At 40.8% G+C, this 24,405-nt stretch overlaps 1 protein-coding gene across 2 annotated transcripts in view; it reads left to right on the plus strand.

Moving 5' to 3' along the window:
* The window catches only part of CLIC5 (CLIC family member 5), a 73,969-nt gene that overhangs the window by 2,460 nt on the left and 47,104 nt on the right, over positions 1 to 24,405 (plus strand). The window contains exon 1 of one of the 2 annotated variants that reach the window (XM_009983690.2): positions 19,899 to 19,961. The exons of the other annotated variant lie outside the window; for it this stretch is intronic. Within the exon in view, the coding sequence (XP_009981992.1) occupies positions 19,899 to 19,961 (63 nt within the window). Of the gene's footprint in view, positions 1 to 19,898; positions 19,962 to 24,405 lie in introns of those variants that run through there. 2 annotated transcript variants of the gene reach the window in all.

Consider the following 24,405-nt stretch of genomic DNA (forward strand, 5'->3'; position numbering starts at 1 on the left):
TTCAAAATAATGGTGTCCTCTCTTTCTATGCATGAAAAAAGAAAGTGCATGCAGATGCTCCCATTCAACCAGAGATGCTCCCCACCGAGTCACGAAATTCAATTTTGAATTTCTGAAAAGTGAGAAGAGGGACATTCTGGAAAGAGCTGTCATGGAAAGGGGTTGAGGAAGTCCTTTTCCTTGCTTTTGTTGTGCAGAGTAGCTGAGCATCTCATAAAGGGGCTTATCAGCTAGTCTAGAGAGAAACACAAACTTTGGACTCTGTTCACTTGTCTAAACATAAGTGCCTAGTGCTGTTTGAGATGTCCTTGAGCCTCAAGACATCTCTACCTGGCTGGAAGATGAGATGTGAGGCTTTCAGGTGATCCATGCTGTGATTCTCCTCCAGCAGGAGCTGGAGGCCCGGTGGGCAGGGCACTGGGTACTTCTGTGTGGGTGGCTGAACTGAACTCGCGTGACAGCGTTTTATTCCTTGAGAAACTGATGACTCTTCTTTTCTGCATTTTTGCTTTTCTTTCTTTCTGATATCAAGGTAATAAAGCATTAACTCCATGGAGTGCAGAGCCAGCTTTGCTATCTTTAATTATCTGGATAGCAACAGTCAGGCTATAAAACGGAAGGTTGTAGAGTAATAAATATATAACAAGGATTGTGAGATACCTGAGGGCTGTCACTTCTTGCACGTAGGAACCGAATCTCTCGATTGTGTCCATGGCCATTATTGATAGACAGTTCCTTTCTCATACCCTTTCTCTGGTGCACCTGAGGCCAGTGTTGCTTTGAAATTGGGTTCATCATCTGGATTTGCTCTTTTCTGTAGACTTTAACAGTGACAGCAGGACCTTTTGCTGTGGGACAATAGTGGGAATGACAATTCTGCCAGTATTTACTCTTCCTTTGTTTGTAGCACTAATAAATCTGCGAGTGGATGGAAATGTGAGCCAAGACAATGTTTAAACCACATTAACTCATCTTTCACTGATTATCAGTACCCGATAACTATGTCATCATCAGTGGAATATTTCAAGATGTTCCATAAGGTGAAAAATTTTGGATTTCATTAAGGAATTCCCTGTACCTTTAATAGCAGAACATCGCATGTGCCAGCATGGAGATGTTTGTGTGAATCCAGCGTGTCCAGGCTTGTCACAGCCACCTTAGTGCCCTTTCAGGAGCACTGTAATTTGTGCAAACAAAAGTCTTTGAAATTGGAACAGAAATATGACTGACACGCAGGCTATGTTACTGAGTGCATAGGACAGCTTGACCTAATGGCAGCTGTTGCTCAGAGGTCCAGCCTTTTCACTTGTATGCTATATTTCCCTGTTCATCAGTGTGTTTGTTCTGAAGGCTGAGTTTCTTTGAAAATTTTAACTTTTTGTTTTCCCGAAGCTTGAGTTGTTATTTAAAGAATAGTCCCTCAATTTTCTTTTCAGAAGAAAATTATTGCCCTTCTGGTTTATTGACAACCTGAGACTGGCTATAGATTATACCCTCTCTGTACACATTTGTGCCATAGGAGCATAGTTCCCCAAAGAAGGAAGGCAATTCTTTACCCCAAGTAATAAACACCTTGTGTTATGCAAACAATACAGATTTAATGCAGTGGTTTGGCATCGTGAACATGCACGTTGGATCACTGCACTGGCTTAACAGAGTTATGGATGCTGGAAGGCACCTCTGGAGATCGTCTAGTCCAACCCCTTACTCAGAGCAGGATCACGTAGAGCAGGTTGGTCAGGGCCGTGTCTGGTCAGGTTTTGAATATTTCCAAAGATGAAGAATTCACAACTTCTCTGTGCAACCATTCCAGTTCCTACCCTCATGGTAAAAACGAATTTTCCAATGTTTAAATGGAATTTCATGTATCTCATTGTGCCTGTTGCCTCCTGTCCTTTCACTGGATACCAATGCTTATAGTTAAGAATGGTGTTTTAAGAAAGATACTGCTTTTAACTTCTACATACATCAGAACTTAAACTTTTAGCTGTTTCCATTGAGATCATTGCATCCTTCAGTAAAATTTCTTTAAAACAATTAAAGTAGCTGGGAAAGAAAGGACACTTCGTTTTTCCTGCAAGATGCTTCCCACTCCCTTGTTTCCAAGTCAGGAAGGTCTGAGGGCTCTCACCTGATGGCACAACCCTGTGCTGGCTCCCCACCGAGTCACGAAATTGAGCTGAGCTCTTGTGAATGACAAACCATGTTCTTAATAGGGACAGTGAGATTGATCACTTGAATTACTGCAAGAGTCATGCTCCTTCCCATTGAGCTGACTTTTCTCTTGTTTTATGGAGCCTATTTGTATCTGTTGAGAAAGTTTTGTTTAAAAATGAGCATTAATGGTTTGGAACATGATGTTACAGGACATAGCTAATTTTTAGCTTGTATTATTTGAAGAGAGCAGAACCAAATTTTAATCTAACCATATGGATGCAGAGTCTGAAGTTAGTGGTTATGCCACTGCTTTGCTGAGTAGAACTGAGCATTTTGTAGCAGTAGATGAAAAGCAAAAGCGTACCCAGCGTGGATGAACATTTGTAGCTTTCAGTAGGAAGTCCTGCAGGGGGTTTCAAATAAAGGGATGGATATCGACATTAATGAGAATATCACTTTTTCAAACTTTCAGCCACTTATTTCTTACTACATTCATAGTCTACAGAGTAAAACAACTGTACTTGCAATTTTGGGGCAGTAGATATTTGCAAGCATAACTGGGTGTCCAAATACCTTTTAGCAATGCAAATCTTTTAATTGACTCCAATACAGCACATAAGGCTGGTCTTAAATCATATCTTCTCCACCGAGATTCGCAGGTAGTAAAAGGAGCTCTGGCTGAAGCCAGGTGGCAGGTGCAACTCTCCATATGTACATAAAATTACAGTAATTTGGCTTTTTATGACATTTTAGCTTTTAAAAATATTTTAAATAATAAATCTAATGGAAGTAAGCAAATATTATTTTGGTCTTATGAATAAGCTTAGAAAAAGGTTAAATGATTCATAATCCACCTTTTAAATAGTGTTAACTGAGCAACTTGAGCCAGGAAAAGATCCAAGAACTGTTTTCAGAGTTCTCCAGTTATGGCAGATTTACAGAACAAGATGGAATATGCTGAAGTTAACATATGCCTGGCAAGAAGTGAACCAAATTCCTAATTTTTTGATGATTTTAATGAAATTAATGGATGTTTTTTGCTGCAAGTAGTCTTACTTAAGATAGTTTACAAGTACAATTAAGTATAGAAATACAAGTCGGGAATATCAAGTGATAAGATGTGTCCTCCTGCTCTCAGTCTTATCTAGACCATCCCTAACAAATACTTCTTTGAAAACATTCAGTGATGCAGATTCAGCACGTACACCAGCTAGACTCTGTCAATGCTTAATTATTTTCCTAAGGCAAATACTTTCCTTTATTAAAATTCTCTTGCTCTGAATTATGCATTTTCTTTCTAATAGAGAAGTCCTTTATGTATTAGAAAACATATCAAATTTCCTTCAGTCTTTGCTTTCCTAGACTAAGCAAATTCAATCCCTTTAGCCTGCCTTCAAGCTTGAGTCATCATTTCTAAACTTTGAGTGGTTTGGTGTGTTGTGGGTTTTTTTTGTTGTACCTTTTTTTTAAACTTTTCCAGGCTCTCTCCGGTTAATCTATATATTTCTTAAGCACTGGTTTTCAGGTACAGGTAGTGTATTTAGCAGTGCAAATAAAAATTACTACAGCAAGTGTCTCTTTAATTCATCATCTGTCCGACTCTTTAGTCGGGACACTTTATCTGCTGAATTTTAGCGTATTTGAGTATCCTTTAACATTTTGTTTAGGATCACAAAGTTCATCTTTTATCCCTGGCGTTTCCCCTATAAATGCTTCTCTAGCAGTCTCAACTGTTTATTACTCTCCTGTTTGCAGGTACCATTGCACAGTTTGTGCCTACCATTTGACTTCAAGAACATTACGTTTCTCCTGGTGATATGATCAGACTCTGATCACCCGTCACCAAAAACAGTATAGTTTTGAAGTCAGAGAATTGCTGTGATAAAAATCCAGTGTGAAGAATACTATCACTAACACTGTTGCTCTACTGACTCAGAAAACAGAGATACACCTGTAATATCTCGGCACCATAGTGTGCAGACACAACGTGGCTTTAGGGCTACCTCCTACACCCGATCATGGATAGGAGACTGGTCATCTCTTCAGTCTTAACATACAAACCTAGTAGCTATGTAACCCTTATTTCTGAGGAGGAAAACTCTGTTGTGGTTCTCTTCATAGCTTGATTTATGCTTATCTGAATTACTCTCTGCGTGTGAAAAGATTAACGAATGGCAGTTCTGTCACAGATAACATCCAGTTCCCCGACTATCAGTCATGAGCAGAACATGTGCTTTAGCAGCAGGGCACAGCAGTTTGCTTAATCGTTTGGATACAAAGGGTAAAAGGTCTTGCTTCTGACCTCTGCTGAGTCTGTGCCTTGCTCATGCACCTTTTCTGCCTCTGGAAAGCTCCGTGAATCGATTTTCAGCTGACGATCCCGGGCCACCTTCGGCGGTTGGCTCCAGCAGCGACTGCGGCTGAGTATAGCACAGTAGCGTAGCAACAGCTTCCAAATACAGACCCGTATTGTCGAGGAAATTGTTGCTGCACAGTGATTGCACCAATAGCAAATACAATGTAAATATGTAGGTCATACTGAGAGAAAATTAAGATGAGATTTCTTTACTTGTTTCTTTTTCTTATAATTTTTTTTCTGTGACTCCCCCTTTGATGTTCTGGAAACAAGACTGCCATCTCAGCCTGGTTCGTTCCTTTGTTTTGAAACATCTCAGTTCCTTCTGTTACATTTTATGAGAGAAAAGTGTTTGGATTTGTGGATTGATTACTTTTTTGCTTTCCCTGACAACTTATCTATGTAGCACTACTGTCAGCTGTTAAATGGTTTCTGTCCAATATAGAGGGATTTGTATTATTTTTAATTCTTTATTGCAGAAGTGCCTAAAGAGCGGCTCTACTGAGACAGATGTTTCACAAACACAAAGTACTAGATAGTCCCTGCAAAGCAACTGGTAATGATATATGTAAATGGTTTTGGAGTCTGCAAGAGGAAAGCTGCTTTTCTGCTCTGCTCTTTGTTTTCTTTAGATATCAAGGGTTGGATTTGGCTCACGTGATGTAAGGTGCGTCTGTAAGCTACGTTATTAACTACCTCTCTGCAGGATGTCTAGGCTCCTTTCACAACAAAAAGCTATCTGAAATAGCGCAATGGGATGTTAATTCCTGTGGCCAAGTGTAGGCATCAGCTGTAGAGTGAAGTTAGTTCTTCTCTAGACTCCATTAATCATATTGAGTAGGGGCTTAGTTCAGTTTTCCAACCATAGGCACCCAGTGCCATTTTAGATGCCTTAAGGTATCCTTCCTGGCCTCCAGGCACCTCTGCAGAAGGCCATAGGTCTCCCATAGATCCTTTCTCATATATGTTTACAGATTTCTCAGCTGTCCTAAGGTTTCTCAAATGCTGCTGGGTATCTAGGTTTAACTTTCACTGCATACAATGGCATGGTCACCTAAAGTTAGATAAACTGAATGCCACTAGTGACAGTTTAAATACAAAGCCTGGGTTGCTAGATTAGACTAGAAGCTATTTCTGATAATGGTTATCTGGAAACAAACTCCAGACTGATTTTTTTATTTTTCTTTTTTTCCAGGCTGTTTCATTTTCCTTTTTCTTTCAGTGTCCACACTCAGCAACAGTTGAAGTGCAACAGTGCACAAACATTGTGATGTTGGACAGTTCAGCCGTTCGCTGGACAATCTGACTTAATCAGATATTTAAGCATCTTTCCAAGACTGAGAACCAGCACTTTCTTTAACTTCAGTCAACCTTTATTGTTTTCTTAATGGCAACCACTAGATATGTTTATTTCAACTGTATTTGTTTTGTAGTTACTTTTTGTTTTAGACGCCACAGTAGAAGAGAAAAGCCAACTGAGTTTACTAGGCTTGAATTCCTAGGTACCGGTTCAAACACAGCTTTAAGATTTTAATTGTGAAAAGAAAATCTACTTTGTTTCTTTGGATCATAAGACCCTGTACTGGAGGGAAATTTTCCACTGTTCTGCAACTGTATTTACTGGTCCATTAGAAATATTTTCCATGTTCTCTCATACACTGTAATTGCAGCTGAAAAGGATCACCTGAATATTTTTCTGTATCAGTGGCAATTTTTAAAATACTTACAACTGCTTAATGGCAAATGGTACAAACCTGTATGAAACTACCTTCCATAGGAGAAAAAAACAGGAGGTGGCATACCACTCTAAAATGAGTCATTGATTTGTTATCTGCAGGTACGATTTTTGTATTTATGCCTCTAGATGATCCTTTTCATATCCATTAATGATACAGTTATGGTTGACTTTTTATTGTTGCTACATCTCTGATAATGTTGTAAGACGTCAGTGACCTTCATGAGATTATAATGATACAATTAAGAATAGATGATAAGTGGATTGATTGTGCACAGATCTGGTTTCAGTACAGGCAAGCAGTGTTTGAAACCAGCGTTTTGATTCGCAAGTTAGTTGGTTTTCTCTTGCAGCCTCCATGCAGTCACCTCAAAGCAGACTACAAGAGTTAATGAAGTAAAACTCAAGAACACATCTTCTGAGAGAACAACAATATTTTCCTGCTTATATGTTTATAAAAAATGAAGCACAGAAAGGTAGAAATCTGTGCACACTCACCAAGATGATTTTTTTTTTTCTTTGGTTCCTGAAAAAAACTTCATGGGACTGGAGGTGACCTTTTGGGACATGAAATAGAGTCCTTTTCTGTCGCAGCCAGTCTCATCATATAATACATAATTCATAAACTGATCAAGGTTGATCTAAAAACTAAGTGGCCATTATTATTCATTTTGGAAATCTGTTTCAGAACGTCACTGCTCTGATGGTTTGACACCTTGCTCTAATTTCCAAATGACATTTATTCATGTGCAGCTAATACATCCTTGTTCTTGTGCCAGTATGGTTCATTAGCATTCATTCTTTCATTCAGCACTTTTTAAAAATCAGTTTAGGTTTAGACATCCTCAGATGTTTATGGGCTAAACCAGCCAATCCTTTTTTGTCTCCATTTCTTACAGTCGTCATAGTAATTCCCTTCTGCGCCTATCTTCTTTCCACAAAGGTGCCTTTTTGTTTTTTTCCACAGCTGCATCCTGTCTCAGGTTGCTTTTACTTTTATGGCTAGACTAAACAAGCAGCAAAAAAGATGCTTTTAATAACCTCCTGGTTTAAGATACCTACGATTGTTTAAGTAAACACATCATTCTATTTGAGATGAAAAGTCCTGATGTAAACACGTTGGAGAGAGTCAGTAAAAGCTTTATTAATTTCTTGGTGCCTTTCACAGGTTTTCACTTATCCTGACACCTGTTTTCCTTTCAGCAACAATAATTTTTTTCTACCATCGTTGTAAGGTTCCCTAGTCTGCCTGAAGAACACCAATTCCCACTGTCCTGAGTGCTCACAGGTACTGGTCCAGAATCTTAAATACAATGGCTTTGAAGGGCTTCTCTCTGGATCCTTAATTGGCATTTGAATGGGGTTGTTTGCTCGTCTATGTTACCGCTCTTTGGGAAATCTTAGCATCTGAAACTCTGTATTGCTGTAGCTTGAGGACTGGTTGAGAAGCAAATGGAAAGAGTAGAATCTTTGCATCTGAATATATAGGTGTTTAATCTGACTTCTGACCTCTGCTCACATGCATTTGTACCATTTTTGGATTTATTTTAAGATGTATTTTATTAAAAATCTGGCCAGCAGAGGTGTTTTATACTTGCCTCATGTTTATACTTGCTCTATAAATATGTGCATCCTTATCTGTAATGCTGATACTTTGGTAGTGCCAGAATGGCATGTGACTGGTCAGTCAGGTGTCTAAATAATACTGGCAAGTCCTCATTAAACAGGAATACCAGGAGAAATAATTTAAACTTATAAATTTTTTTTTCTTAATGGAATTTGAAATTCTTCCTAATTTAAATGTCATTTAGCTAGGAACTTTCCAGATAAGTACTGGAGAAAATAATTCAGGAATCATGAACTTCATAGAGTAGACTTGTTGCCCTAAAAGTCCTTTTTTTTCACCGTTTTTTTTTTTTTTTTTAATATCCCACTGTGATTCAAGCATGGAAGGTAACCTTTCTTGTATATATCATGGGCTTTTTCACAGACCATCAAGAAGGCCTATAAAGAATGAAGACTGCACTCGTATCCCAGTAGTTTAAAAAAAAAGTTATCCAAGAGCTCAGTGCTGTGGCATGCTTAATGCTCTGATGCTTATCCACGGTATAAACCACATGCCTAATGTTTTAGCATGTAAGAACTTTAATTCACATTTTTCTCAATCATTTTAAACGAATAAAATTATGTCTCTACTTAAATACTTTAGTTCTTTGGGAAAAGGAAGAATAGAAAGCATGATTTTTCTTTAAAAGCTGATGAACCTTTAGAGAAGAATCATAGTGTTTAAGTGGCTTTATGGAGATAGAGTGCTTAACTAACTTAAAATGTCATCATATAAAGAATTAGTGGATAAATTTAGATCTAAAGTAGGAAACTATAAGAAACTAATTGCTGTATTTTTATTTAATTATCTAATGTTTCAGTCTCGTCTGTCATTTTGGGGATTAAAGTAAATTAAACTTGTCAGTTCAGATGAATATGATAAAGGGCTATAGGGCGAGTATTTTTAATCAAGTGATTCAATGTGTATCACGTTTAATATGCTGTCTGGTCAGCGGGCCTCAGTGAGATTTCAGGGGTATTTCTGAAGAGTAGCATGCTCAGGCTGAAAATGTCAGGCGTGCTGAAATTAGTAAGAGTATCACACTGATTCAGTGCAGACAGGATATTGCTCAAGATACTTTGATGCGTCCCCTGTACATGCAGTTTGAAGATTGTTTGGATTTGGGAATTCATCTGTGTAAAATCTATGAAATCTGTTTTAGTGGTTGTCTGTCAGACAGAAAATTTCTTGAACGTTGGTCTCAGCTGCTTGCTTTTCTCTTTTGTTTCCATGGTGGAATAGAAGCTGATTATGGAGGAGTAATTCTTACTTTGGCTAGAAATGGCAGTTCACAAACCTCAGAGACAAACTATTAGAGTTCAACACCCCGGGACCCAATATAGACTGTCTTAAGGAATTCATCCAGTCTAAATTTCTTGGAGGTCAGTCATTAAGTTGTAGATCAACTAGTTGGGATACTCTGATCAGGTACCTAAATCTGAGCAGGTACCATCTGAGGAAGAGCAGCTTTCTCAGCTAGTGAAGTGATTCAGCTGCTGTAACATGTGAGAGGTCTGATCCTGTGAAAAGCAACTGCTGGAGGTTGGGCAGGATACCCCAAGGCATCTAACATGGCTCTGGAGGTCTGTGTCTGAGCAGTCTAAAACTCCACCATTGATTTCTCAAAGCCTGAAGTTGCTACAAGATCATATTTCTGTGGAAAGATACAAAACAAATATGCTGGGCAAAGGTTCGGTATCAAAAATTTGTTAGCCTGTTTTGAAGAGGCACCAGTCTTTCTTCCCTTTCTTTGGTGAGCACATGGATTTGTAAATAATCAGCAATAAGTACTTTCTAGTTATCTAGTGTAGAGTTACAAGGTGCCATAGAAAAAGAACACTGCTGTAAAACCTACACAGATTGTTTTATATGTATCTCTCAAACTGCAGGATTGCGTATTTTATTAGACTTTATGGAGCACCTTAAATTTACTTATTTTCACCAAGCATAGGCAGGGTGCTTCTCTGTTGACTCAGTAACTTCATCGTGGTGGTAACCGTTCCTGTACTTTGGCATGCTAGTGCCTTGCCGTGTGTTAACGAGGCCGTTATAACGAACAGCAGAAGTTTAGAGCAGCAAATTCACAGTGGTTTGGCTCCTCCCTGTGAGGTTGCAGAGAATGAAGTTTGGACGGGAGCAGAGTTTCTTGCAGGCGTCGGGCTCTGGTTGGCCCCGAGCACTGTGGCTGATAACAGCTAAAAATAGCACGGGTATAAAAGCCCAGCGAGCAGCACAGCTGCCCTGGCATTCCCTCCTCGACTGCCAGCCAGGGAGGAGACGGTGTTCTCCAAGTCCCTGCAAATATGCGACGAAAGAACATTCTGCTGCTTATTTCCACTTAACAATTAACTCATCAAGTAAAGACACACACTGGACTGTGACTCAGGGGGGAAGTAACCAAGTTCAATTTTTTTTTTTTTTTGAAAGAAAGACACAAACTGAAGGGCAGATTTTCCAAGCAGGTTTTCTGAGCAGAGCGTGACAGGTGGGCTGGTGGAATGTCTCTGGAAGTGTGCCTGCAGAATAGCTGTGTTTTTGTGTACAAGAATGTTGTACTTGTGTACGTAGTCACAGAGTCACCTGTATGGGGAGCACACTCCTCAACAACAGAATTCTGGACACTTGGAGAAACAAGTGTGGTTTTATTTGACAATGGGTTGACTCAGCTGGCGTTGAGGCGTTCAAGAGTCTATTTTTAGGCTTGCTGTTGATTCTGGGGAAGCCTGATCACTTCCTTGCATTTCTGATGCCTTTCAAGCTCTGCCTGTCTTCTGTTTTAAACTGTAGACTTTGGGGGAACAGTGACTTCAGTGGTTGATTGCATTGGAGGGTAAACCTTTGGGTGTCTGAAGCACTTTGGATGAAGAAAGAAGGCAGACATCTGTGTTGTAAGAGCTCTCTCCTTTTCAAAGTCAGGCAAAAGCTACATTGAATTGAAAATAGGGTGTAATCAGGGAAAGCATTAGGGAGTCTTAAAAATAGATGGCAGTAGTAAACTATTCCCTCATGTATTAATTCCAGTTGCTCTGTCCTCCTCTGATTTTATGAAGCTTTGCACTATGAAATTTGTAGGAGTGGATTCCCTTTCATTTTAATTATAGTTTTTTGTTTTGTTTTGTTTTGTTTTTGTTTTGTTTTGTTTTTTTCTGGCTTATAATAATACACTGTAAGGTTTATAATATCCTGCAAGACTGACAGATGACCTGACTAACTTGCCTTCAGTTTTGATTTGATATACTTAATTTTTGAAAAGGTCACTTATAACTGCCTAGCCATTTTCTCTTTCATAAGAACATTCAATTGCCTTTTAATTTATTGTTTTATTTGAGAGATCTCTCATGGCAAATGACATAATTGCAGAGGATGCTGGTTTGGTAGTTCGGTAGACTAAAGTCTTGTTTTTCTGGTCAGGAGACCCAGCATGAGCAGAAGTGGTAGAAACTCCCACACAGTGGCTTCCACCTGGTTGGGATACAGACCTGAGAGGAATCAATCCTTACAGCACAGCTAACTTCTCTCTTCCAAACTCTTTCCCTTTCCTCTCTGAAAGTCAATTTTCTGTGTTAATGTGTAGCCAAGAGATAACCTGAGATTTTCTTACTGGTGCCATCCTCTGCAGAGGTATTTAGGCTTTCTCTCAACATCATGATATACCTTTACATATATTTATGAATTAGTTTGGCATCAACTCTCACTGCTTGGCTAGGAATGGGTAAAAAATGCTAATAATGAGTAAAAGGCTCCGTATCTCATTAGCACTTTTCTAACTGATGTTGGTCTCCCAGAAAAACCTAGTCCATTTTCTAGAGTTGTATCATAGTTGTTACCAAGGTCAGAGCAGCAAGACTGCAAAGATGACTCTGGGCTTTGACATTTTGATGATCTATGAGGTTGTTTCCAGTTATTGCAGCCAGTGACTAAGGGCCTACACCTTCCTCATAAAAGTGATACCTGCTATGTGCTCTGTGAAAATTTTGTGGTTTCAGGAAAAGGTGAAGAACTTTTTCGAAAGTCTTCCATTTAAGAGCAGAAAAAAATCTTACATCTGAGAGCAGCCCTGAGGAGAAGGACTTAGGGGTGTTAGTTGATGAGAAGCTCAACATGAGCTGGCAATGTGCTCTTGCAGCCCAGAAAGCCAACCATATCCTGGACTGCATCAAAAGAAGTGTGGTCAGCAGGTCAAGGGAGGTGATTCTGCCCCTTTACCCTGCTCTCGTGAGACCCCACCTGCAGTACTGCGTTCAGCTCTGGGGCCCCCAACATGAGAAATCATGGAGCTGTTGGAGTGAGTCCAGAGGAGGGCCACAGAGATGATCAGAGGGCTGGAGCACCTCTGCTATGAAGACAGGCTGAGAGAGTTGGGGCTGTTCAGCCTGGAGAAGAGAAGGCTCCGGGGTGATCTTATAGCAGCTTTCCAGTACCTAAAGGGGGCCTACAAGAAAGCTGGAGAGGGGCTTTTTACAAGGGTGTGTAGTGACAGGACAAGGGGCAATGGATTTAAACTGAAAGAGGGGAGATTTCGATTAGATATAAGGAAGAAATTTTTCTCTCAGAGGGTGGTGAGGCACTGGAACAGGTTGTCCAGAGAAGTTGTGGATGCCCCATCCCTGGAAGTGTTCAAGGCCAGGTTAGATGAGGCTTTAGGCAACCTGGTGTAGTGGAGGATTTCTCTGCCCATGGCAGGGGAGTTGGAACTAGATGATCTTTGAGGTCCCTTCCAACCCTAACCATTCTATGATTCTATGATTCTAACTACACTTTGAAGTTAGTAGATTTTTGCTGGTGACCACCATGTACAGGTTATTAGGACCTCAAAGACCAGGTCTTACATCCTTAAGCGAAAGACAGTGGTGGCAATTCTTAAAGAAGACCTTAGCTCAAGACTGAAAGTAAATCTTAGTGTGAAATTCAGCTCTGAGCACAGCCTGAATAGCAATGGGATCTTGTTTAAATCTGTCAGAATTGGGAACACTGGCTAGTCTAACTAGAAAGAGCGTAGAATCACAGAATCATAGAATGGTTTGGGTTGGGAGGGTCATTAAAGATCATCTAGTTCTAAACCCCCTGCCATGGGCAGGGACACCCTCCACTACACCAGGTTGCTCGAAGCCTCATCCAGCCTGGCCTTGAACACTTCCAGGGATGGGGCAGCCACAACTTCACTGGGCAACCTCTTCCAGTGCCTCACCACCCTCTGAGTGAAGCTTGAAGTCATTGCCCCTTGTCCTATCACTACATGCCCTTGCAAAAAGTCCCTCTCCAGCTTTCTTGTAGGACCCCTTTAGATACTGGAAGGCTGCTGAAAGATCACCACAGACCCTTCTCTTGTCTAGACTGAACAACCCCACCTCTCTCTTCGCCGCGTTTATATCTCCCGCCGTTGCTCTGGCAACGCCCAGGACACGTCAGCGTCTCCCACGAGAGCTGCCGGCTCCTGGGGGGCGGTCACTTCACTCCCTCAGCGTCTCCAACTTTTCGAGAAAAGCCCGTGTGTGCGCCGAGATCTGCCGCTCCGCAGCGGGTCAGTCCTGCTCTGGCGCAGCTCCTTTGGCAACTCTTGCAGCAGAAGGGTTGCATCAGTGCTTAACTAACCCCATTGCTCCATTTCATCCTGGTTGTCTGCATTAAGTCTGCATTGAAAAGAGTCCTCAAGCAAAGAAAAACTGAGATATCAGCAAGTCAACGTCAAGTGCTTCAAGATGTTGAACTCTTATGTTGAAGAAGGAAGGGGAAAAAACCCAAACAAGACTCTGCTCATTTAATAACAGCTTGAGGTGATGCACTAAGGAAAGTGAGCTTGTTTGCTGGCAAACTTCATGGAAACTTTAGCACAGAAGTACCAAAAGGTGAAATGAAAAATGAATGAGGGCAATTTTTCTAAGGAGAATGGAAGAGTTCTATAGTTCAGTGCAAGGCTCAAGGTCAGCCAGCTGCATTAACCCAGACGTACAGCACTGCCATTGATGAGGTGGACCATAATGTATGCAGAGGTTAAACTTTGCTATTATGAAGAGAGATATAAAGATGTTGATCTCTGCTATTTTATACGGAATATCAGGGAGCCAAAAGCCAGAGGCTCTTTTCTTAAGCTAAATAGCATGTACACCACAGAGGATGCTGTAATCCACAGTGCAGATCCACACACGTAACCTGCTGTGCGGGTACTTTGTGGCTTCATCTGGCACAGCTAAATGTCACTGATGCCAACATTTGAACCCATGAGAACTAGTCTGAGTCACAAGTAATTTCAAACTAAGTTGTTGAAGGCTTCATCTTTTAGAAGTAATGTGCATCAGAATATAGAAAGTAATTTCTGCTTTCAGCCAAATTGTTTTCTAAACAACAGAGCGAAACACAAATGTATCTAATGAAATCAGCAGCAATTGTGCATTGAATATGCCTGAGATCTGCATGAGATGTACATGCCATTTTGAACACTTTCTGTAAATAATAATTCATAAATTGGGATTGCAGTAGTGTGTTGTGTGCTGGTCTTTTGCTTCGGAGGGATTTAATCCTACTTCGCATGTGCATGCTTCGAATCCAAATTAATTAAGACTTACTTTATGACAAGGAGCATACCCAGAAATGAACAGAAATAATCTAAATAGGGACTTGTAAGAACATTTGTAAATTAAGACAGGGATATGCATTACTCTGTTGCAGACTTGTAAGTAAAATCATGTAATTTGGGTTCTGTGACAGCAGTGAGTCTACAACAACAGGTACATCACACTTAACTGGTGGTGTTTTTCTTCATAACACCTAACAGTATGGAGGATTTGTTTTGAAAAGCAAGGGCTGAGGATATCTACATTCCTCCTCCATCAGCTGCCTTATCCATATAGCCCACAGTTCAGGACAATCTTCAATGCTCTCCATTGTATCCCCTACAATATCACTTTCCAGAGCCGTCTCAGTCCTGTTTGGAAGTATCTTTTGTTTTTAATTGAAATGACAGTTTTGAAATGATAGTAATGAAGAAATAAAGGAAGAGACTGCTGTCCTCTAGAAGCCTCTCTACTGAATGCAGCATTAGGAGATGATTTTCTACCTTTTAAGTGCCACTTCCTTGGGAATGGTTAGCTGTGACTGTCACAACGCGAGCACTGAGACAATTATCCATAATGAAATTCCTCTTCACGCTGAACAGCAGTGGCTTTTTCTCTTGAAGTTGTTAATACTTATTAATGTTACAGCAAAGTGACACTGCATTCACGTGAAAACGTAATTATATATAAAAAATAATGTCATGGATTAGAACTTTGCAAAACTTCTGTCTGAGCTCATTCTGGTGATCTACCATTCTCTTAAGCAGCTGAGTTTCATCCAGAGACCTTTAGAGCTAAAATAATACATTTTCATAATAAGATGAAGGAGAGCTCATGACTATGATGGATTCATAGTGTCTAGGGGATGGATATAGAGTGAGAGATCTCAATTTTTCCAGTTAATGGAGTGCAAAGTTTTCTGGCCTAGGTTTTGCCATTCCATCCTATTTCTTGCGACATTCAGGCTATATGCCTGTTTTACTACTCTCTGTATTTTGTTCCATGCCCCTGAGTGTGGGATGATTTATAAGAAGGAACAAAATCACAGTTCCTCCTTATTCCATCAGACCAACACGTTTTGAGGCACTGTATGTCTCTGGAGTTGAGGCAAAATACCTACTCACCCAGCCTTGGCATGAGGCTAATGAGAAGAGCTTTGTATATCCTTGCATGTCTTGTACATCTGGGGAAGGGAACATGCAGCCTTGACCCCGAATAGCTGAGACAAATCCCTTTTGATTTTTCTGAAGAACAAGCAAGAACGTCGTAGTGACATGTTGTAATGCAAAAGGCAATTAAAATTATTGGCTTGATTCCTTCCATTTGTTAACTTGCTAAATAAGTAGCATGTCAAAGCTACTAGCATGCAATAAATAAAGTTGCAAATTATCAGCAATTCAGAACTGTCCTGGAAGGTATATTTTCATAACTCAAACATGCTGGTTTAGTACCTGGTTGCTGCTTAGTTGGATTTTTTTAGACAACTAGGCAGTTAAATAATTCCCAAGTAAAATCATAGCCCCAAGTGTCATTTACTGCAGCTGCACCAAGATTTTACATCCTCTTTTCATCCACAATGGAAGTTTATTCACAACATGATAAGTGTTACCTATGTTGTATAAAACTTGCAATGCCCAGCTCTCACCAAACGAGCTGGGTTGGCAGCACCAAGCGAGCCCCAGGGGTGGATGCTCTCTGTGCCCTGATCCTTCTTGGTAACTTAGTGTTCTGCTGGAGAACTCCACGATAGAATTACATTCTGGATGCTTGGCCTCTGATTCACCCCCTCGGGACAAATCTTTGCTGGAAGTGAAGCTTGGATCAGGCATCTGAAAGCTGATAGTGCATCAGAGTTCACCTACAATAGAGGTCTTATGTGGAGCTGTGGCCGTTCCTTTTCTGAAGCTGTCCTCTTCTTTTATTAATGGGATGACGTGCTCGTATTCATTTATATATCTCATAAACCTCAAACTATAATGACTTGGCTTATGAAGAGTTCATAATTCAGTGTCTAATGTTCTTGTACGTAACTCAAAGCCACTGCTACTTCTGACTTGTGAGAAAATGATAGGCCAAACTAAGCGACTCGTTCTTTGCAGTAAAATAAGAGTGTACTAATTATTTATCAGTATCTTACCCTTAATTTGGCTGAAGAAAGAGCTGATTTCATAACACAAAACAGAGCTGTGTAGGCAATAATAACCATTATAGTCAAAAAGGTTCCACCCAGATGTAAGCGATAAGTCAGTTTTATATGACAGTAAAGCAGTAAATGCATGAATAGATTCCTGAAGTAGTGAATATGTATATATATTTCCTCCTACTCACTGCCTCCTACAATGTTTATCTCAAATCCAGCTTTCAGAATCAATTTTAAAAAATACAGCATTTATAGGAACAAGGACTCTGTTTTGCTTGATCTCTTCTAGGGGTTCCATAAGGAGATTTTTGAAAATCAGAGGGTTTTTTGAGGTGGGCTGGGTTATTCTCTCTGTGGATACCTAAAAGCACAGCTGGAATACCAGATGTGTAGTATTCACACTACAGTTTCTGTAGCTTCTGAGCACCCCATATCAAGCCCTGGGGCAGGGGATGAGTGCAGGTGATGCCTCACGGGTGAAAGCGGATGGGGAAGGGACCTTCCAGGGGCACTGCTGCCCAGAAGCATCTTGAAGCAGATGCCCGTTCCTGCAGTAGTAATTTTTATGAGGATCAGGATGGAAATGGCTTCAGGGCATCTTAGGTCCCTTTCTCTGCATTGCACAGTTTCCCTTTTGCTTTGCTGAGCCTCAGCACAATAATCTTCATCTTGCAAACTAATTGTAGTACACCACTAAACCTAGACAATAATTGGGAAGGAAGGGTTTAAATGTTTTGACATGTTGAGTCTCTTCTGAAATTGCTACATCTAGAGTTTAACTTCCAGAAGCGCAAGGCGTGCACAACTTCTGAAGTGGGAGATGACACGTGCGTAGAAATCAGGCACTAAAGCCACAAATTTCTTTTACTTAATAATTACAGCAGGATTTGTCTGGTATTAAAATGTCTTTATCTGAGCTTCTTACTCTGGGCTCTCTTTATTACTGATGGAAAAAAGTAGTCATTTCTAGGGTGCATTTTTTCATTCTAAAATAGACATCTAAATAGGTCACATGCATCACATCTTGTAAGTACAGGTATCTGGAATGCTGATTTTATTTAAACATTTTGGTTTAGCATTAGCAGTATTACCTCCTCACTGTTCTTACAGCTGGCAGTATTTTCTCTTCCAGAGCTGATATACACACTCATGTGATATAAATTGTTTAAAGCACTTGCCTGTATCAAAACAGTGTTTTCAATGAGGCCGGAGCTACAGGTAACCTCAGTCAAGATGACCTAATTCCCACTGTTTCCAGGAGCCTTCATTAAAGGGAAATTACGTCATTGCACGAGGTGCTAAAGCAAAACATTTCTTCAGCAAAACCAAAAGCTTATAATCATTAGATGATAATATGTTATTTAGGAATACGTTTTAGAGATACGGTGACTATACTTATGTTTTTGGCAAACTTTTATAACTGTAATATATAATTACAATGTGATGATTCTTTTTGCTACATGTAAGTACACTTAGCCCATGTCCTTGAAAGTTTGCCTGTAGGCCAAAGAATAATTATACTATAAATGTTTGGTAATTAATGTACCTAGTCCAAAAATTACACGTAAAACTTTGAAATCAAAGGAGTAATAACACTTAATTCTCTTATAGTTAACCTTCCAGTTACTTGAATGAGTGCTAATTGGATCTAAAAACCATAAGCGCACTTTTACACTAATTATAATGTTGATTATGTTGTAATTACAGTTGCAACAGCATAATGAGATTTACTGTTAACCATCTCAGTGCTTCACGGAGCGCACTCAAAACAGCAGTTGTGGGAAATTCCCGTAGCGCTTTACCTGAAGAGCCACGGAGATGTTGGCTGCTACTGCCCTGGACCTGTGTCAAATGCCTAGAGGTCACGGGAGGGAATCAAAGATCATCACGAAAGCACACAGCTAAGAGCACTTTCAGGAAAGGCGAGTGTTTGATCGTGTCAAAACCGTACCCATAAAAGCCTCTCCGTGTCAGAAGAGGAAGGTAAAGCTGCTCGTGTCGGGCAGTGCGAGCTGCCAACAGCCTGCGAGCCGCAGCTGTGGCCGTCCCGAAACAGGAGCAGAGGGTGAGGAGGGGCAGAGGTTAAGGAAGGGACTTTCCAAGAGCAGGAGGACATGATGGTAGCCAGTCCCTCCAGGCAATGATGGCGATGGGGAGGAGGTCCCACCAGACTCCTTTGCTTTGTCCGTTCTCCTGTTCCGTGCCACCACTCCCTTCCTCCATGCCTTTTAGCTGTGTCAGGGCTTTCTGTCTCATGCCACCTTCTTGCTTAGGGTTGCTGTTTGGCGACCTCTGAGTCACGCAAGGAATGCAGGGTGAAGGAAGGGAGTATAGATGACGACAGTATGTCAATAGCAAGCTGAGGCCCTTGAAAATTTTCTTCCATACTCCACCCCAGCATATCATCACTTTCCTGTTCTCCCTCTACAACCAGCACCCCGAGGAACACACTGAGAAATAGTTATGGGACCCAAATGTTTTATTTTCCTAGGGCCCTGAAGCTTTTCCTTGTCCTGCATAACCCCATTGCCATTCCTCTGCTCTCAAACTCCCATCAAGAGTGGTGACACCACAGGTGCTTTTCTCACCTAAGAGCATTCAGTTTTGGCTCCTGTACCACTTTCTACCAAACACGGGGGGTTTCTGCCAAAGCAGAGCTCTGTTTTTTTTGCACGCTCCTTCCAGTGATGCAGCAGCTGATGCACAGGGTGAAGAAATTAGGCTCTTTTTTCCTTTCCATTCTTAGCAATAACAATATTAGTATTTTGAACAGCTAGAAGCAGGACACACGCCCTTTCAGAAAAGAAAGAAAAAACATCACTGTTGCTTAAAGCAACGAAACCACCCTGCTGCGGACCTTCCCTCTTCCCCTGTCACTGCTGCTCCCACCCGTAGAATAAGGGAGGGAACAACTGAAACGCTGAAAACAGGGAAGAGCAGAACTATTTGCCCAGAGACTGATCCTGCCGTAGGTACCAGGAGCTTGTCTCCACCCCTGTGAGTTAACCCCACCCTCTTTTTTTATACTCTGGGCTATTTTGGGCAGGCAGTGAGAACTGCAGCTCTGACAGATGAGGATACTGTACCAACAGCAGCACTTGTTGCTCTGAAGAACTACACGACCGTAACAGGGACTGCTTCTCTGCTGCCTGCCTTTTTTTTTATTATTGTTATTATTTATTTATCAAAGCCTCAAACTTGTTTTCTCCGCTGGTTTTGAGCTTTATCATTACAAATGATGTTTTAAGAGCTTCATGAGAGCTGTTTGGAAGGGAAACCTGCCCGCTGTGCAGTTGAAACCTCCTTTTGCCACTTAATAGCAGGAGATCAGCTGGTAGCCTTGAGGGTGAAAAATGACAGACTCTGTTCCTGCTAATGGCGAAGGAAAGGACCCTGAAATTGAGCTCTTCGTGAAGGTAAGTTGCACTGTGAACTGGACACTGCTGTGACTCTTGGATCAGCTCGGCTTCTACTGAATAATCAAACTTTAATTTTCTGGCACTGAGTGGAAGCGGTGCTTTGACAGCCTGTTATCTCGTGCTCGCACATTCACGCTGCTTTCTTCTTCATGACGTTAGAATTAGGTAATGTTGCAAAGGGAGAGTCAGAGTTCCTGTGTTTTATTGTTATTTCTCTCCTCGTGAGTTTGTCCTGTTATTCTTAGCCTGCTGCCTGCAATGTGCTGTGTCCTAACTTTAGACTGCCAGGTTTTTAACTAAGAATCCTGACTTCCTTCTCCATTTTTGGGAAGAAAGCATGAAGAGCTTAGGGGTACCGTGATTTGGTACCTTGGCAGAGGCTGACAGATCTGAAACACTAATAGATTATAAACCAAAAAGAATTGAGATAAACTGGCAATCTTCTGATTGTTTCCTGCAATACTTTTTTTTTCCTAAAAAATAAAAACTAAATCAGTTTTTACTCTTGCTTTCCTCAGCCTGAAGCTCATTCTGATTTTATACAAGGTAACTGAGAACAGAAACTGATTTAATGAAAATACAGAAAAATAAGGACACCTGTTCTATGGTAGGATTTCAGAATGTTTCAAATGGGGTATGTCTGTTGGTCTTAGGCTATGGAAATCTTATGATTAAAATCTGTGGCACAGCTCAAACTTCACACATATAACCTCATCAATATCAAACTTCACGCAAACTCTCCCAGTGAAAAACTCAGATTTTTTAATGTTCAGAGCATGTTTCAAAGTCTCTAAGTACATCACGGCTGAAATCTACTATGGCCATACAAAATGCAGGTGTTTGATCTCTCTGAGCGTAAACCATCCCTATAAATCAATAGGATTGTTATTAATATGCAAGAGTTATATCAGGCCCTTTGCAAACGGACTACTGAATGATTGGGTAAGCAAATTCCAGCCCCTCCCTTCTGTCAAGTTGAGGGTATATAATTGCTTTGTACTCCCTGATGGATATTCTGGGCTGTAAATTGAAATGTCAGCCACATCCATGATGTGTATACATGGCGTCTTTTTGCATCTTCCAAAACCAGTCCGTTCAGGTACAGCTTTTCTGACCAAGCCAGCACCCAGGTTGTTTTCCCTAGCAAACTGATTTTACAAGAATTTCTGATTCATAACTGCCCAATAGAGCTTAATGTCTTAAAAGGGACCTGCATGGGTCCATACATCCTGATACCTCTCCTCTACAAGTTGTTTCTACCAAAAGGAGTTTAAGGCAGATGTTTGTGGGCTAAAAAATAGGTTAGTGGGATATTTTGGTGCTCCGTCATCACAAATGTATCTTAGAATGCAAACCTTTAACTACTGATATGTTTTAGAGCCCACACTATTTTATTGAGGCTGATACGGATGCTCGTGATATATGGTTCTTTGACTGCATCAGCTGTCAAAGTGAAGGTCATTGCCCAGATTCATTGTGTGAAGTTCTGGATCCATAAGTTACTGGAAAAAAATTGTACTGCATTCAACTGAGCCATGCCATCACCTGAAGATTTATAACTCCAGAAAGAACATTTTTAGTAATGTGACTTCCTGCATAATGCATGTTAGAGAATTGCATAGAGACTCTCACATAAAACTCATAATTTGCAGAGTGGGAGCAAAAAAAATTAATTGGTATCTTCCTGGAGACTTTCCATTTATGTTGAAAAAATTGCAATTCTTGATGCTTTGGAAAGGTGCCATTAATATAATTTAAAGTCTAAAGAGTTGTATAGTAAAGCATGTAACCAGAGTATTAAATGATACAGCTTAGAAGTTGGAGAAGAACATCAAAAAAGAAAGGAACTAAAAGTTGAAAAATAGAAGCATGTGAGAGAAATATAAACAGGTGAAAACTTTGCTGGAGCATGAAATTTGAAAGAATAGCTTATTAGTAAAGGAGCTAAACAGGAAGGCTGATCTAGATCAGAGTCTGTGAAGGACAGGGCACTTGCTCTGTTTTAGGACTGGAAAGAGAAACTGAAAGGTGGCAACTTCTGGACGAGTATGAGATGCTAGGACAAGTGGCAAATCTAAATATACTGGACTACACTGGAGGAAAGTTCTAATAACAGATGATGTTGGGGTCAATGAGCATTTCGTCGTTTGATTTTTGGGCTGCTAATACTTCACTTGAGGAAAAAAGTTCTGCTCTGCATCCTTGTATGAACACACAACCAGAAATTGCAGAGATCAGTGAGAAAAATGAAGGGCAGTAGACGTGGCCCGGAGAAAACTGTATCTTCCACAAGCACAAATGAACCAGAAAGGGCTGTTTTTCACCAGCCATAGAGTCTCTAACACAGGCAGTTTCTGTCTCAGGTTAAAAAAAGAAAGGTGTTACACAATTGCTCTATTTCCCTTTTCTATTGAACAACCAGGAGAGCAGGAGCCTTAGAAAGACAAGTAGAGAGATGACTGTAAACAAAAGAGCCAGGCTGTAACCTAATGCAGGTTAGCGATCTCCTGAGCCATGCAAATAGTCTGGGCACCACCAGGACACAGCCAGCTGAACTGCCGCGGCACAGACGGGTTACGTGGTTATCACACCTATTCGTTAGCATCCTCATTGATTTTAATCTCTTCCCATCACTGCCCTAACCTGGATCTGTGAGATAATTTTTTTTTGTGAACGAGTGCTTGTTCTTGCAAGATGCTCGATTTAGAGTAAACCCCCCCCGTCAAATCTGGGGCAGAACAGAAGTGGACTGATGGTGGAAATGGGCAGAGCTGAGGAGCAGTGAGGTTTGCCAGGGAGATGGTGCCTTAATCAGATCTGCAGTTTGTGTAAGCAGGTCTTTTGTGACCACTGAAACTCTCCGGCAGCAATTCCCTCTCTGAACTTGTTTGACAAGGAGTCAGAAGAGGCTGCCAGAGAAAAGGCCTTGATATACAGTAGCGTGAGACGCTGGCGGCAGCGGCTTCGGGGAAGTGAGCATCAGGAGGTAGCGCTTGCTCTGTGCTTAACCCAGCTTGTTGTAACTCAGGTTAATTTTGATTCTTTGTGTGCTGGAGGAGCAAAGCGCTTCTATATAAATGACACCCTGACAGAAGGTATATTTAGCTTTTTCTGGCAGTCTTGCACCTGTGTACTTGAACATAATGACTAAACTGAAATGGTGCTCTTTTTATATACATGCTATTAAGGTCCTTATGGGAGGATCTCAGAATTTTTGTGGCTTTTTTCTGTTTGCAGTGGAAACAGGTGTTTGGATGTACATTCCTTACATTTCAGAACTAGAGTAGTGCCTAATATCTAGAACGTTAATTTGAAGGAGATGCGTTGTATACATGGAAAACAAAGCATGATACAAACAAGACTTGAGAGTACTACTGTCCATTTGCATTGGTCAGGGTAAGTGCAGTCTAGAAAGCAAACAAACCACAGAAATGATCCAAAGTACATTTGATTTAAAAAATCCTCCTGCTTTAGAAATACTCTGTGACAAAATATATAATCATGTTTCTGACAATCACAAGACGGTAGTATCATCATGGTAGTAGGAGAAGTAGTAGCGAGCTGGCAGACAGTTATTTCTGCAAGGAGTCATTGTGGTACTGAGTGATTGATATTCTGGATATATTCATCAGCTCAGGCTTGCAAGAGTTTTTGCTTAAAAGGTGTAAGGCTTTACTTCACAAAGTGTTCGACCGCAGTCACATTGAACACCTATCTAGAGAAAACCTGAAGATGCTTGCAAATGTGAGAAGCAAGAGGGACCTCTCTCAAAGGCCTTGATCTTCCACGCACACTGATTCCAACATTGAACATATTCCCGTCTGCCAGCTGAAGGCATAAAGGCATGAAACACACCGTATGCTCAGCCTCTTCCTCCTGTTAGGAGCTGAGCGTTGTGCATGACCAGGCACAGTGATGGTGTGTTTGCAGTGTCTCACAGATACAGCCAAGGTAAGGTTCAAGGACTGACAGTATCAGAGTATTTGTAGGGCCCCTTACAGTCATTTATTGTTAGGGGATGATAACAGAGAAGAGGTTAGTCCTGGTACAGTCATGGTCTCCTGATGCAGCAAACAGACACGCAAGGAACCTGCAAGTCCTTGATCATCTCCAACAGTTTCATTTTGGGGAATTTTAGGTGTCTATTGGGAGTATGTGTAAAAGCAATGGCAAGATTTGGCATCAAACTTACTATACCTGAATGAATCGGTCAGTCAGAGAGCCTGGCAGTCCAGGACAAAGCAGTCATCCTCCTGATATACTGTGCTCTGTCAAAAGCCAGGAGCTGATGCTCTCAGGAATGTCTACCTGCCTTTCTCCTCTCCTTTGGACAAAGTTATCCCAGAACTTATCCCAGGGAGGTGCAAGATTTTTATGCACGATGGGATTTCTTTTTGTGAATTTTCAGGATTTTTCTTTTTAAAGTTATCTCTGCTGAAAG

This window comes from Tauraco erythrolophus, chromosome 2 (assembly GCF_009769465.1).
Source record: "Tauraco erythrolophus isolate bTauEry1 chromosome 2, bTauEry1.pri, whole genome shotgun sequence".
Lineage (NCBI taxonomy): Eukaryota > Metazoa > Chordata > Aves > Musophagiformes > Musophagidae > Tauraco > Tauraco erythrolophus.